Consider the following 15,648-nt stretch of genomic DNA (forward strand, 5'->3'; position numbering starts at 1 on the left):
AGTTCTGGACACCATTCAATTGACCAACAGAGCTGAGAAATTATTCCTAATGTTTGTAAATGTTCACTGTCAACCATAAACCCTAGTTGTTATTTTGCTTCTTGTGTATCCACCAGGTTATGCTGGGAAGGGAAAGCGAGGTGAGCTCCAGGGCATTTATTCAAAAACCTTCCACCCTGGATTTTGCAGATTTGACTCCATGCAGATCAGTTCTAATGAGCTGATATAGTTTCCTTACAAAGACTAAAAATAATAAAATAAAATAAACACCTTTGCAATCAATTCTGAGTGACTTGTACATGATTTTATTCATTGAAAAAATAATTTAAATGTAATATATGTGTAACATGTTCAGAAGAACATTAGTCTATTATTTAAAAAAATAATGCAATAAAGATGGATGGTAACTTTATATGACATTAGCCACATGTTTTTCATGTATTTACACATTCACTTAACTAAGTTCAGTTGCATCACATTTTAATATGTTCATTTACTTGATATTGTAGAATATGGAGCTTCAGAAATGTGCTTGAATAAGGCCTACAGCCTGATGAATTTAAACCGCCATCACTTTAAGTGTAAAAAAGGTGTAAAAACGTGACCTCATCAATGACAGTGAGTGGTATTGGACACACACAATAATAACAAAGCTGTAAGAAATCAGACCATGATGAGGAACGTGATATTGGATCGTTTATTTTCATTACTGTCGATACTTCCTGCCATTCTCATTCACCGCCGTCCCATTTGCGGCGTAAACTCCTCCTACTTGCACATTTCTGAAATTCCTCCTACTTGCGGCATAAGCTCCTCCCACTTGCGGCGTAAGCTCCTCCCACTTGCAGTCTCCGGGCTGCAGCGATACATACATGGCCCAGCCTACCGGAGAAAAGTTAGTGCTATGGACCGAACCAACTCTATGGGAGGGGAGGGGAAAACTCCCTCACATGGTACAACCCATGCAGAGGCTGCGCGCTGCAGTGTCAATGCGAAACGTGTGAAGTGTCATTTAAGAGAAGATAGACTCACTAACGTGACAAATGTAAAAAAAAAAAAACCTTGACCGGCCCAAAAGTGAAGCGGCCCACCGGGAATTCTCCCGGTTCTCCCGATTACCCACCCCGGGCCAAAAGTGAAAGTAAAACTAAGCAAATAGCCTACCTAATCAACTCTATTATCGCTGGTAAGTCGATTTGGTTTTATTATAAAGTAATAGTAATATAACCGACTCTTCTATGATTATCTGCCTAAGTGTTATTTGTATAGAGTTTTTCCCGTCTGAGAAAATTAAAGTAAAAATGATTCTACTTCTTGTTTCAACTAAACCGAAAGTGACAGAAATTAGCCTACACCATGGTTTGTTCTAACACTTGCAGAGGTGGAGTAATAAAATATTGTACTCAAGTACTCAAGTAAAAGTAAAGTTACTTTAATAATATTTTACTTAAGTAAAAGTAAAGTTACTTGTCTAAAAATCTACTCAGGTAAAAGTAAAAAGTAATTCATTTTAACTTTACTCAGAGTAAAAGTTACTTTTTTTCAGCGGGGAGAGGTGGATGATTCTAGTATAGTTCAAAGACGACAAGGGAATATAAATCTTAAACTAATTGTTTTAATTGTAGGAACATCTTTACAATTAAAGTGCAATAACAAAAAGTTAATAAAATAAAAAGCTTTTTAAAACTAAGAAACATTTATGGAATTGTTGAATGATTTTTTCATGTGAGTTATGCACTTTTGAAGGTGGTCAGCAGCAAGTAAATACAATCCCCAGTAGGGTTGTAATTGATGTATTGCTGGTAACATACATTATTTTATTAAACTATATATAGTTTAAATGAGCATATAATGAGATGAGTGCCGTGGCTTTACACTTTTCACACGTTTATTGTCTTCTAGCTTCCCTGACCTGGGTACCTGATTTCAGACCATTTCTCTCTCTCTCTCTCTCTCTCTCTCTCTCTCTCTCTCTCTCTCTCTCTCTCTCTGCAATGTCTAATGACCTGCGCATTCTTGATGCTAACTTATACCTCGGAAGATAATGCGCATGGTATTAAAAACGCGTCGTGCAAATGAGCGGTAAAAACCCGGTCAGCAATTTCGTACTCAAAGCATGAATCAATAGGTTACTTTCGTAACCCCGGTTCTCTGAAACATCGAGTGGAGAGATCCACCTATGGGAAGGGCATCCGTACCTGACCTCTACAGAAGCATCCAATTGCACCAAGTCTGGCTAGACAGACAGAAGCGCGCAGCCAATGCCAGGTAAGACCACACCCTCTTACCTGCTGGCATATAAGGCCAATGCGCGCTAATCCTCCTCAGTAAGTGTATTTGCTTCTCGTGCATCAAGCGGGGCAAAGCTGGTGGATCTCTCCACTCGATGTTTCAGGGAACCGGGGTTACGAAAGTAACCTATTGTTCTCTTTCATCATCTCGTGTTCGAGATCCACCTATGGGAGAGACATGGACAGCTCCCCGATTGCCCAACACACTCCCAGTGAGGTATGAAAGCCAGTACAAAAAAGGGAACGGTCACCCCAGGGGGCGGTGCCCAACACGTCCTATAATAATGTGCCCCACGCACACACAAGTGGCTGTAGTGCGCATGCAAGGCAGAAAATATGTAAAAAGCACACCCTAGGGAAACCCATAAATGCAAAAAACAAACTAGGGCAGGGATGTGAATGCATGCTTGGTAACATGAACGAGCTCAAAACCCGTAAGCGCTTTGTTCCTACTATAATGACAACAGTAGGAAAAAGGTATGCGGCAGTGAAGGGCTATGATGACCCTACACCCAAAACGGAACGTGCTACTGAGGTTTTAGTAACATCCAACCGATAATAACGCACGAATGTGGAGAGAAGCCCAGCTCGCAGCAGAGCAGATGTCCTGCAGTGACACTCCCCTAAACAAAGCCCAAGAGGTGGCCACGCCTCTCGTAGAATGAGCTCTGATATCCCCAGGTGGTTGCACTCCCTTCAATTCGTATGCCAAGGCAATCGCGTCCACAAGCCAATGTGAAAGGCGTTGCTTAGATACGGGATTCCCTCTGTGAGGGGGCGCCCATGAGATGAAGAGCTGGTCACTCTTCCAGAAAACCCTAGTCCTGTCGATATACGTCTGTAATGCACGAACAGGATATAGAGCATTAAGCCTCTGAACCCCTGCAGAGGAAAAAGGAGGAGGGTGAAAAGCGGACAGCACCTCCGATGTGAACGCAGGGAAGCACTTAGGCATAAATGCCGGGTTAGGTTTAAGAAAAACCTTATCTCCACTCGGAGAGAATTTAGTGCATGAAGGGTGTACAGAAAGTGCATGCAGTTCGCTAACACATTTTGCTTATGTTAGAGCAAAGAGCAGAGCTACCTTAAAAGACAGCAGCTTAAAGGAAATAACACCTAGGGGCTCAAAGGGGTATTGAGACAGGGCGTCCAGCACCATGGAGAGGTCCCATTCAGGGCAGAGCCGGCGCCAGACCATAACTAACAGGGGGGCACTCGGCTTCCAACGGGGGGCACGCAATAGCAACAATAACTTGCAAAAACAAGACATTAAAACAACAAATACATCAAGCACACACTCATACAACTGGTACAGACTGTCAGCTCATTTCCCGTATAAAGTGCAAAAGACCACAAACTATGCGCAAAACTATTGAACTTCGACCGCGGCGTGAGCGCAAGCTGAGCTCCGCTGCGCTCGCGCTTTAACTCGACGTAACAACAAACCGACCTCGCGCGGCGCAAGCCATTGAAATGAATGGGTTTCATAGCGCAGCGCACACCGCGTCCTAGCTTTAAAAAAAAGCCGCTATTCCATAATCACGTCGTAATGCTGTTAACGGTCTATAGCCACACTTCACATTTAAGCTTACGTAATTTAAAACAACGCTAACTTACCTTTGAAATAGCTGAAGACGGCGTGTAAGAACATTAAACTTCCTTAAAACAGTGTCCTGTAGATTTGTAAATTCCACCTCACCTCTAATCTCTGAGTTTGAGCCAGTCTGTGTTTGCATGAAGTCAGATGAAGCAGGCGGTGCTGGTTCGTTCTAAATGTTCTAATATCCATATTTTACACAATCCATAAAATGCCGCGAAAAAACACGTTGCTAGTATCAAGTCACAAATATGCTAAAGACTTAAGACGGGTGAGACGCGGCAATACATCCAATCAGAGAAACTGGTCTATTTTAATTAAAGAAAACATATATCAACTATATTTTCCTCATTTGATTACATTACAAGTCATGAAACATTCAATGTTTAATTTATTTTAATTATTCTTGATATATATTAAATTAATAAAAAACTTTGTAGGGGGGCACAACAACCTGTTCGGGGGGGCACTGCCCGCGAATGCCCCCCCATGACGCCGGCCCTGATTCAGGGACAGACTTCCTGATGACTGGCAAAGAACGACGGGCACCCTTCATAAATCTGCAGATTGAAGGGTGCTGCCCGACAGTAGAGCCATCAAACCCTACGTGACAAGCAGAAATAGCCGCCAAGTAAACCTTAATTGTGGAAAAAGACCTGCCTTTATCCATAAGGTTTTGTAAGAAACGCAAAATCTCAGGGACTGAGCACTGATAAGATATGAGATCGTGCTCATTACACCACCCTTCAAACACTTGCCACTTACAACCATATAAGGACCGTGTAGAGACGGCTCTGGCATTTTGAATAGTAGCAATTACGCGCGGGTGTAATCCCAACGCGTTTAAGTTTGTCCTCTCACGGGCCAAACCCAAAGAGCCACCCTGTCCGGGTGTGGGTGATAAATTTCCCAATTCGCTTGAGACAACAGGTCTGTGCGGAGGGAGAGGGGCCACGGCCGGGCATATAGCAGAGGAATTATTTCTGCCAACCACTGAGCTTTGGGCCATCTGGGTGCCACCAGTAGGAGAGACAAGCCTCTCTCTCTCACTCTGGACAGTGTGGGAATTATAAGGCACAGAGGGGGGAAAGCGTACAGCAACACACCTCCATATCGCACACACCACTTGCGGATGGAGACCCAGTCCCCGTAAAGAGGGTTTCCCTTTGACAGAAGATCCGCGCCCCTGTTCAGAATGCCCGGAACATGAGTCGCGCGTAACGACAGAAAAACGCCCTTGCTCCACACTAACAGCTTGTGAGCTAGATTGTGGAGTTTAGATGAGCGCATACCACCCTGGCGATTGATGTATGCCACAGCTGTAGTATTGTCGCAGCGAACAAGCACGTGATGCCCCTGCAGACGCGGCAGAAAATGATTCAGAGCTTTCCATATGGTAAGGAGCTCCAAATAATTTATGTGCGCTGAACAGAGACCGCTCGGCCACAGCCCGTTCACCGTTCTGCACTCCTGGGTTGCACCCCACCCCATTAGGGATGCATCTGTCGTCACGACTTTCCGCAGCATAACTGTCCCCAAGGATGTCCCCTGTGTGTAAAAGTCTGCATTCCACCAGCAGCGCAGAGCTGCCGAACAGGTGCGCGTCACTGTGACACCGCGACAGAGATTGCGTAACGGGCTGAAATGTAGTGACAAAACCCATTTCATGAATGGTCTCATTCTCAGGAGACCCAGGGGAAAAATAGCTGAGGCCATAAGACCCTGTAATCTGAGGCATGAACGATACTCCACTCTCTCCCCCTCTCTGAACTGTGACACACAATTCATTAAAGCGCGGACACGCTCCTGAGAAAGATGCGCTGCATGGAGACCAAGTTCAGTTCCAGCCCCAGAAAAATCACACTCTGACTGGGTGTGAAATTGCTTTTGTTCACATTCACTCTGAAACCCAGGGACGTGATATAAGAGAGCACACGGTGGGTTTCCCGCAGCACTTTCTCTTTCGACTCTGCTATGATGAGCCAACGTCTATGTATGTCAAAATCCGTAGACCTGACATTCTTAGAGGGGCGAGAGCCACCTCCGTGCACAGACAGAATGTCCGAGGGCTGAGAGAGAGACCGAAAGGAAGAACTGTGAATTCGTAACATATGTTCTGATATGCGAAATGCAGAAACTTCCTGTGAGGCGGATAAATGCTTATGTGGAAAAAAGCATCCTTCAGATCGACCGAGGTGAACCAGTCATTCTGTTTTATGGCTCAGGCCAGAGAACCGTGGGTTAACATTCTGAAATTGTGTTTCCTTAAATGTTTTTTCAACACTCAGAGGTCTAAAATAGGGCGGAGAGAACCGTCCTTCTTTGGAACCAGGAAATAACGAGAATAAAACCCCTGATTTATCAGATCGGGGGGCACCACCTGAATCGCTTCCTTTATTAGGAGAGAGGAGATTTCCTGTGTCAGAATGTGAGCGGAATTCTCCACTGTGTGAGAGAAGAGAATACCGTTGAAAAGCGGGGGTTTCTTGACAAACTGTAGTCTGTAGCCCTGCGTGATTGTTCTCATAACCCAATCGGGCGCTGCTACCGTCCGCCAGGCTGGCTCGTGACTCGTGAGAGTCCCTGCCAGCGCCGGGGACGCGTAGCTCAACCCGTGAGCGGCCGGTTGACTCATTTGTGATGCAATGGCGCCATCTAGTGGACAAACAAGGGGCGACATGCGTGGGTTCAGAGAGAGATTTTCTCTCTGTAGAGAGATGTCCTCTCTCTGAAACGAATTCATTTGATTCGTTTGTTTTATTGTGTTTTTGGTATTTTTTGTGTGTTTTGTGTTGGGAAACACTTGGGCCGAAGCCTTTATTTGTTGGGTGAGGGAAACAATGTTTGTGCTTATTGTACATTTCCTCACAACTGACCCCCTGAACGTGGGGGGAGAACACACGTCCACCGAACACACGGGCTGGGCAGCCTTTTGAAGGGGGTGGTCGACTCCATCGAGAGAAAAGCTCCGTCTCTTGGACGGGAACTCTGGGGTTAAAAGAGAGTCCGATGGGCTTGTGGCCGTGAACAAGGACCCCGTACCCCACACGGACGAACATCAGGCCGGCCGCTTGCGTTTCGGGTAGTTAGGGGTCGGGTTAGGGGGTTTCCCTGCCGCAGCCGCAGCAGGAGCAGAAGGCGGTTTTACACAGGATTTAGCAGGCGGTGGGTTACCTTGCCGTGGAGGGCGTTTGTTGTGGGGTCTTTCCTTACTGTGATGCGGGTTCCGAGCCGTGGCAGGGGGGTTAGAGAAACGAGCAGGGGGCACCTGCCGTGTGTTCGCCTTCCTGGGAAGGCAGAGCTTGAAAGCTTCGTCCTCCTTCTTTTTGTCATCACACCGTTGCTGCATCAAAGCCACGGCGGGGCCGAAAAGAGCCTGGCCAGGCTCAACCGGCGCACCAGCGATGCGCCTCTTCTCACTGTCGGGAAGGCCCGACAGGTTGAGCCAAAGCGCACGCTCCCCTGCCACGGAGAGCGCCATAGAACGCCCGCATGCCTGGACGGCCTGTCGAGCGTTACGGAGAACAAGGTCGTTAACCATGAGGATCTCCTTCCATAAGGTCGGCGAAGGAGTCCCCTTGTCCAGCTGGGCCCCCAAGTCGTCCAGATTCTCCGCCTGATAGGCGGAAAGGAGCGAGGAAACGTTGAGGGCCCTTACCGCCAGGGCTGAGGACTTATAAAAAGGCCTGCAGAACCGACGCAGAAAAACGTCTATTTTATTCGGTAGGACCGGCTTCGGGGGAGCGAGCAGCCCACCCTGGATGGGGTTGAGGTGTCTGCCGATCGATGGCTCGACCGTGGGCGGGTCGCCCATGCGAAGAGCCGCCATATCCTTAACCTCGAGGCCAGCGAGACCGTGTTCCAGTAGTGCTTCATGTGTTTAGCGCACGCAGGAAGAACAGGAAAAAGTTGTTTCCTTGGGCCAGGAGGGGGTCCCAGCACTTTCCCATCATAAATGTCCCTCTCTTGGTCGTTGGCGCTCTGTGGAGCCGGCCACTCGACTTTGAGCCGCGCGGCCGCACGCTCACACACCTCGAGGAGAATGGACTGGGGTAAAGCCGCGGTGGGATTAACCTGGGAAGCACAAGAGGGCGGGATGGCCTCCTCATCCTCTGAGGTCCCAAGAAGGTCCGCGTCGTCAGCGTCGCAGGAACCGGCCGGTTCGCCTGCTAACGCAGCAATTTCCCGGAAGATGTCCTCTTCTGGGAATGCAGGATTGGGCATGTCGGCCCAACTGAGGGAGGACGCGCCTTTGGATGTTTCCGGTGGCGCGTCCGCTTCACCAAGCCCCTCATCCGAACCAGAAAGGCCATCGTCTCCGCACTGGGTCGCAGCAACTTTAAGACGGTGCCGCAGCAGCTTTTTCGTCAGCGAAAGGCAATGGCTGCAATTCTCCGGATTTAGCAGAGCTTCCTCTGCAAGCTTGAGGCCCAAGCAAACCACGCAGAACTCTTGAGAATGTTTTGCGGCGATTAAAGCTCCACACGCGGCCGGGCAGGCCGGTGATGAAGACTTCCTGGGAGTAGCGGAAGCTTTCGAAAGCGACATCCCAGCGAAAAATACGGAGAAATCCGTGGCGGGCAGCCGTTGATGAGGGGAAGAAAAGGAAGCACGAGCGTGGGCGGCTCGAAGATGCAAGAAGAAATAGACACAGCTAACCTGGCTGGGATAACAACTGACACGTCAGGCGGAGGTTGATCTGCCGATAATTCCTCCTGAAAACACACAGTGAACAGTGAAAAACCAGCCGAACTGTATCCGTGTAGAGATCGCGAGAAGCGAATGTCAACTGAGGAGGAGCAGCGCGCATTGGCCTTATATGCCAGCAGGTAAGAGGGTGTGGTCTTACCTGGCATTGGCTGTGCGCTTCTGTCTGTCTAGCCAGACTTGGTGCAATTGGATGCTTCTGTAGAGGTCAGGTACGGATGCCCTTCCCATAGGTGGATCTCGAACACGAGATGATGAAAGAGAACCTACCTTTCATATGAAAGAAACAATCGCTTCGCGTCAGTGGAAAGTGGTCGCTTAAATATGACCAGGGTTTTCTTTCATAAGATTTGAACTGAGGCGGGTCTGCATTAGCAAGCGCCTGTCTCGTCCGTCTCCATTGTTATTTTTGCGCGTTCCCCCGCCCATCAACCATATGTTGCGCGTCTTTATCACCTTGCCTTTTTAACTCTTTCACCGCCAGCGTTTTTAAAAAAAAGTTGCCAGCCAGCGCCAGCGTTTTTCATGATTTTCACCAAAGTTTAATGCCTTCCAGAAAATGTTCTTCTTTAAATATATAAACATACAATATACCAAATGAAAGAACAGACCCTCTGCTTTCAAACAAAAAAAACGTTTCTTCCTACCTTCAGTGGTTCTTTTGTAATCAGCTTTTGAATATGGGTAGGTTTCTGCAAAAACACCACATTTTGAGCAAAAAGCAGAGATAATTTCATTTTTGTGACGGACTTTTCATAGAGATCCCATTCAGAGCGATCTTTAAAACAGACACGGACATGCAGCCGCTTGCCATAGGGCAATACTTCCGGTTTTAAAAAGTTGCGGAAGGGCGCCACCTGGTGGATAATAGCGGTATTGCGGAAAGACGGAAAATCTCGTCATTGGCGGGGAAGCGTTTTCTCTTAATTGACGAGATATCTCGTCAATGGCGGGGAAAGAGTTAAAATATTTTTTTTACTCAGTAACGGATATGATTTAAAATGTAGTGAAGTACAATACTTCTATACTACTATAAAACATACTTAAGTAAAAGTAAAAGTACAGATTTTAAAAACTACAAAAAAAAGTAAAAGTACACAAAAAAACTACTCAATTACAGTAACGTGAGTAAATGTAATTCGTTACTTTCCACCTCTTAACACTTGCTACAACATTCTATTTAAACATTTTCGTTTTTTCCGCGAGTGATTCGCGGTGACGCGCGACCAAGATGGCGACGGCAGGCAACGCCTACTTTAAGCTTCAAAAACGATCTTCACAAGCCAATGGGTGACGTCACGGACACTACGTCCATATTTTTTTACGGTCTATGGCTGAGTCCCAATTCGCATACTATCCGATCCTAAATAGTATGCGTCCCAAATCGTAGTATGTTGAAATGAGTATCCCAAAGATACCCGGATGGTCTACTATTTCCGGTTAGAATTCGAAGTGCAGATCAATGCACACTCTAACGGCTAATATTGCCCACAACCTATTTCGTGCGGGAGGGAGGAGCTAACCACACTGACTTATTTGTAGTAATACTGTGGCTGTACAAAAAAAAACTGTGGCTGTACAAATGTTAACTTTATTAGTCCAACCAAAGAAACATGGTTACTACACTTTTACTATAGTAAAAGCATGGTTCATTTTCATCGGGGTATTTTTGAGTCATATACATTACATTACAAGTATAAAATTAAGTATAAAATACGTTAAACAATAGTTATACTATAGACTTTAAATATTTTGACTTTAAAATAAGTAGCCTGCCGCCTCACAAATGACCTGGGCCCGGTTCCCCAAAACGTTCTTATCGCTAAGTAGTTCTTAACCTATTCCTTAACCTCTCTCTTAACTCTATGGCACGATTCCCAAAACGTTCTTACGCTAAGTATATCTTCTGTAAGTCACACTTTCGTAAGGTTGGTCTGGACCATTCGTAAGCTCTCTCTTAGCGTTGTTTGAGCGCAAAAACGCTATCGCCGCTGTCTTTAGAAATCAGCGCAGCGCAGTACAAGTCAAACTATGGTATGCTGACAATGATTTTATGTTATGGACATTTTTAAGACTTATAATAAAATATGTTTGCAATGGATACAGGACTATTTATGCAGTTGACTTTATTTGGTATCAGAACTAATGAATCAAAGACGGCGCCGGTGTCTGTTCCTCATTGAAGTCTGTTCCCTCTATGTTTATAGCGTTTTCATCATGTTACATTTATAATTTATTTAAAAAGATTAAAGATTTCAATTGGTTATACTAAAAAGCAATAATATCATGTATTCTATTATACAATTTATTAAATATTTCATATTTGACAGTTTTATGTCTTTTAACATATAGTCATTTTCTTCTTTTCTCTACTGTTTGTTTTAAAACTGTTATGTTTCCAAACATAATAAATATTATACATATAATATGATTCATACTGTAAAAATAATTGACTTACAATCAAGAACAGTCAAGATACATTACATAAATGCACACATATACATCTCAGTAGCCATTAAAACTTTCAATTTATATGAAGAATTAACATATCATGTGTTAAAAACACATAACAGACTTCCACACAACACCGGCCGCGTAACTGTTTAATCCATGCCAATTTTTTATTCGTCAACCCTTAAACCTTTTGACATTTTGCCTGACGTGGCTAAATAAAAAAACCGCCTTCCAAGACAACTAATTATGGAGATCTTCTCAGACCATATTCTCTATCTAACTCTCTCTCTGTTTATTGTAGATAGGTTGCTTTTTATTGAAAACAGTAATTGTAAGCAATACCGCATTAAACAGAAATACTGCGGCTGCTTGCCAATCAATTCTGATTGTTAAGTACCTTAACATTCGTATAAAAGTGTATTACATATTTTTTTAAAGTCAAAACCCATGTCAAGAAGCGACACAAGTGGCACAACGGGATAAGGAGGGTGGATAAATAGCGAGGGATACCCTGTTCGTCTACCCGTATTACTGACAATTTGATCGTTTAATTAATAGTTTATATTTTACGGATAACTTAAACTATGTTAAAATAAATGTGACTGGAATAATTTGAGTAATGTTCCATTTGTATATAACGTGTTGTCTTTCTTAACGTCGTAATGCACCTTCGCGTGAAGTGGAAAATCGATCCCTGAATGATCGATCGCAAATAATTCAGCACCTTCACTTGGGACAGCGCCATTGTACGTCGTACTTAGAGGCAGCGTGTTAAGAAGCTTCCTAAGAGACACTTTGGGGAACACACTTAGGAACATCAACAACTTTGGTAAGATATATCTTTTTGAGTCTTCTTAGCACGCTAAGAGTGAACGTTATCGGGGAACCGGGCCCTGTTTGGTTCCACGACGACGCCCTGCTTCACTCCTCAACTTGGTAAAACAAATTGGAAAATTTATTGTGGAAAAAAACGATGAGAAAAACAGATGGGAATAGTAAATAAAATTATAATGGACATAAGTTATAAGAATGAATTAAAACTGCAAGCAGTGATGGAAGGGCCCTCGCACACATGACACCGCCACGCCGTGGCATAAGAATTAAAGGGAACAGTAGTAAATAGGCATTTAAGCATGTAAACATAGGTGAACCATTTAAAAGTGTATGAGAGTATGAGTGACTACATGTAAATATTGGCACGTAGATGTGTTCAGTCCAGGACTCTTATTGATCATGTAAAATGTAGGGCAGATCTGACTTTGAATAATCAGTGTAAAACATGTTACTTCTTGTTGCCAGCAGGTGGCGCTATGGCCATAAGTGACTTTTGGCATGTAGATGTGTTCAGTCCAGGACTCTTGTCAATTATGTAAAGTTTGGGACAGATCAGACATTGCATAATCATTGTAAACATGTCACTTCCTGTTGCCAGCTGGTGGCGCTATAACTATAAGTGACTATTGACATGAAGATGTGTTCAGTTCAGGACTCTTATTAATCATATGAAGTTAGGGAAAGATCGGACATTGCATAATCAGTGTAAACATGTCACTTCCTGTTGCCAGCTGGTGGCGCTATGACCATAAGTGACTATTGACATGTAGATGTGTTAAGTCCAGGACTCTTATTAATCATATGAAGTTAGGGAAAGATCGGATATTGCATAATCAGTGTAAACATGTCACTTCCTGTTGCCAGCTGGTGGCGCTATAACCATAAGTGACTATTGACATGTAGATGTGTTCAGTCCAGGACTCTTATTAATCATGTGAAGTTAGGGAAAGATCGGACATTGCATAATCAGTGTAAACATGTCACTTCCTGTTGCCAGCTGGTGGCGCTATAACCATAAGTGACTATTGACATGTAGATGTGTTCAGGTCAGGACTCTTATCAATCATGTGAAGTTTGGGACAGATCGGACACTGTATGCCTGAGTTCCAGCAACCTGTTTCATAACGAAACATCCAACTTTGTCGGGCCAGAACCGACACAAATTTTAATATAGAATCAAATCCTTCGCAATTTAGCATCACAAAGGCCTTAAGATGACACTCGCCAAATATGATGATGATCCGACGAAAACTGTAGGAGGAGTTAGTTAAAGTATGACTGCTGGAAATGAGAAAAACTGAGCCAAAATCTGAGAAATAATTCAAAATAGCTGACTTCCTGTTTGGTTTAGGGCGTTGCTCCAAGAGACTTTTTTGTAGGGCTTGTAATAATACATGAGCATACCGAAATTCGTACATGTAAGTTAAACACAGTCCAAGGGCTGCTGCATTGAATTTTGAAAGTGGCGCTAAAACATGTTCCTTCAGGTTGCCAGCTGGTGGCGCTATGGCTATAAATGAAAATTGTTATGTAGATGTGTTCAGGTCAGGACTCTTAGCAATCATGTGAAATTTGGGACTGATCAGACATTGTATGCATGAGTTCCAGCAACTTCCTGTTTCATCGGAAAACATCAAACTTTGTCGGGCCAGAACCGACACAAATTTTTACGTAGAGTCAAATCCTTCGCAATTTAGCATCACAAAGGCCTTAAGATGACACTCGCCAAATATGAAGATGATCCGACGAAAACTCTAGGAGGAGTTAGTTAAAGTATGACGCCTGGAAATGACAAAAACTGCGCCCAAATCACAAAAATAACTCAGAATAGCTGACTTCCTGTTTGGTTTATGGCTTCGCTCCAAGAGACTTTTTTGTAGGTCTTGTCATGCTACAGAAGCGTACCGAATTTCGTAATTGTACGTTAAACACAGTCCGAGGGCTGCTTCGTTGAAAATTTGTAGGTGGCGCTATAGAGCCGTTTTCCCACGCCTAATTCCAAAGCCTACACCACATGTAAATTTTCATCACTCTTGACATCCGTGCAAAATTTCATGAGTTTTTGAGTATGTTTAGGCCCTCTAAAGTCCCGCTGAAGTCGGAGAAAAATAATAATAATAATAACTCCTTGAAGAACAATAGGGTCCTCACACCCCGGTGTGCTCGGGCCCTAATGAAATATTGTTAACAGTTGTGGTGTGCGTAACTAGGCAACCACGTTTTCGTTCACGTTGCATGACGTCATCGAAGTATGTCCCAGAACGTGCATAATCTTTTGCTACACACTCAAAAGTATGTACGTTTTCCTCACAAAAAACAGTGCATACTTTTAGGTCGTAGTATAAGTAGGCGAATTGGGACTCAACCGGATCTTTTTAAAAAATATATTAAAGGCTTGTTCGACTTCATTCCGCGCCGCAAGAACCGACAGCCGGATGACATGGAAGTACCGCGAGAGCGAGACGAAATTAGACTTTGCATGCTTTCTCTAATCGTTCTTGCGGTACTTTACATCATCCGGCTGTCCATTCTTACGCCACCTCATAAAGTCGAACAAGCCTTCAAATAGAGGGTATGCCTTGACGTCACTTTTCCACGTGACCACGTGAGAGCTCGCCCGGTTGAGTGGCAAAACGTGCAACAAAATGGCTGGTTTTCATAGCGCCTGCTGCGAAAATGCCAGTAAAACTGATCATTATCAGCTTAAATTAAATTTAGTTGGACTTGATAGCAGAGGTGGACAATAAGTTACATTAGTTACATTTTCCAAGCATCTGTGCTTTATTAGGATGTTTGGATTGGGAAAAAATTTACTTCACTACATTCTAAAGCATATAATCATGTATTCTTTAATATTGCATATTAAAATTTATTTAATACCTAATTACATTAAAATTGTGCACTTTTACTTGAGTAAAAGTATGCTAATGTACTTAACTATTAAATGTAAAACAAACAAGTGTATTTATTAAATGTATTAGAATAAAAATTATGATATCCACAGAACCTTTCTGCTTTTAAAAGTTCTAGTAGTGAAAAAAGTGGCTTTACACTACAAAAGGTAGTAAAGAAATGGTTCTTTTAAGAACTTTTGACTGAATGGTTCTCTTTGCATCCAAAAAAATCTTTATTTTTAAGAGTGTATTTAAGAATGTAGCATTAATTTAAAACTTTTTTGTTTCAGCTTGTTTTCCAATAGAATGGACAGGCAATAATTGCTTAATTTGGAAATATGACAGCAGAAGATCAAGATCAAATCTCCTATTTTCTACAAAACTACAGTCACCCTGGCGCTCAGTGCAAGCTCTGAACGCCATGTTACTGTGTACTGTACTGTACTTCATGTACAGTGTTTGAGGACTTTCTGTGATCACACCAACGGATTAAACTCTACAACATATTATTTTATAGATTTCTGGCCATGTTAAATTTTAAAATCATTATTATTCTTACTGTCATTGTCCCTCTTAACTATAAAGTTTGTTTTTGTGGATGTTCTCGAGCAGAATATAAGATACACAACCAGTGCTGCCCCATGTGTACTGCTGGTAAGTAAAAAAATATATATAATCTTGTGAATTGTCTTTTAAGTTTGTTTTTTTTGTTAACATTCCAATAAATTAATTTAAGTATCAAACTTAAAGCATCAATTTTGGCAGACCACATTAGACAAGCTTGCATCAGCTTATTGCATTAGTTGCTGAATAATTTCAACCATTACAGAAACAACCCATAGTACGCTCTGTCCTATTAAGGTTTGCTTTC

General features: G+C 43.4%; 1 protein-coding gene across 1 annotated transcript in view; it reads left to right on the forward strand.

The window, feature by feature from the left end:
- Nucleotides 1–885: 885 nt before the first annotated feature.
- The window catches only part of LOC135730193 (uncharacterized), a 31,000-nt gene continuing 16,237 nt past the window's right edge, over nt 886–15,648 (forward strand). Inside the window, exons 1-2 of the mRNA XM_065248024.2 lie at nt 886–1,186; nt 15,068–15,431. Coding sequence (XP_065104096.1) covers nt 15,305–15,431 — 127 coding nt within the window. The 5' untranslated portion in view covers nt 886–1,186; nt 15,068–15,304. The remainder of the gene's footprint in view (nt 1,187–15,067; nt 15,432–15,648) is intronic.

Source organism: Paramisgurnus dabryanus, chromosome 11 (genome assembly GCF_030506205.2).
Source record: "Paramisgurnus dabryanus chromosome 11, PD_genome_1.1, whole genome shotgun sequence".
In the NCBI taxonomy this organism is placed as follows: Eukaryota; Metazoa; Chordata; class Actinopteri; order Cypriniformes; family Cobitidae; genus Paramisgurnus; species Paramisgurnus dabryanus.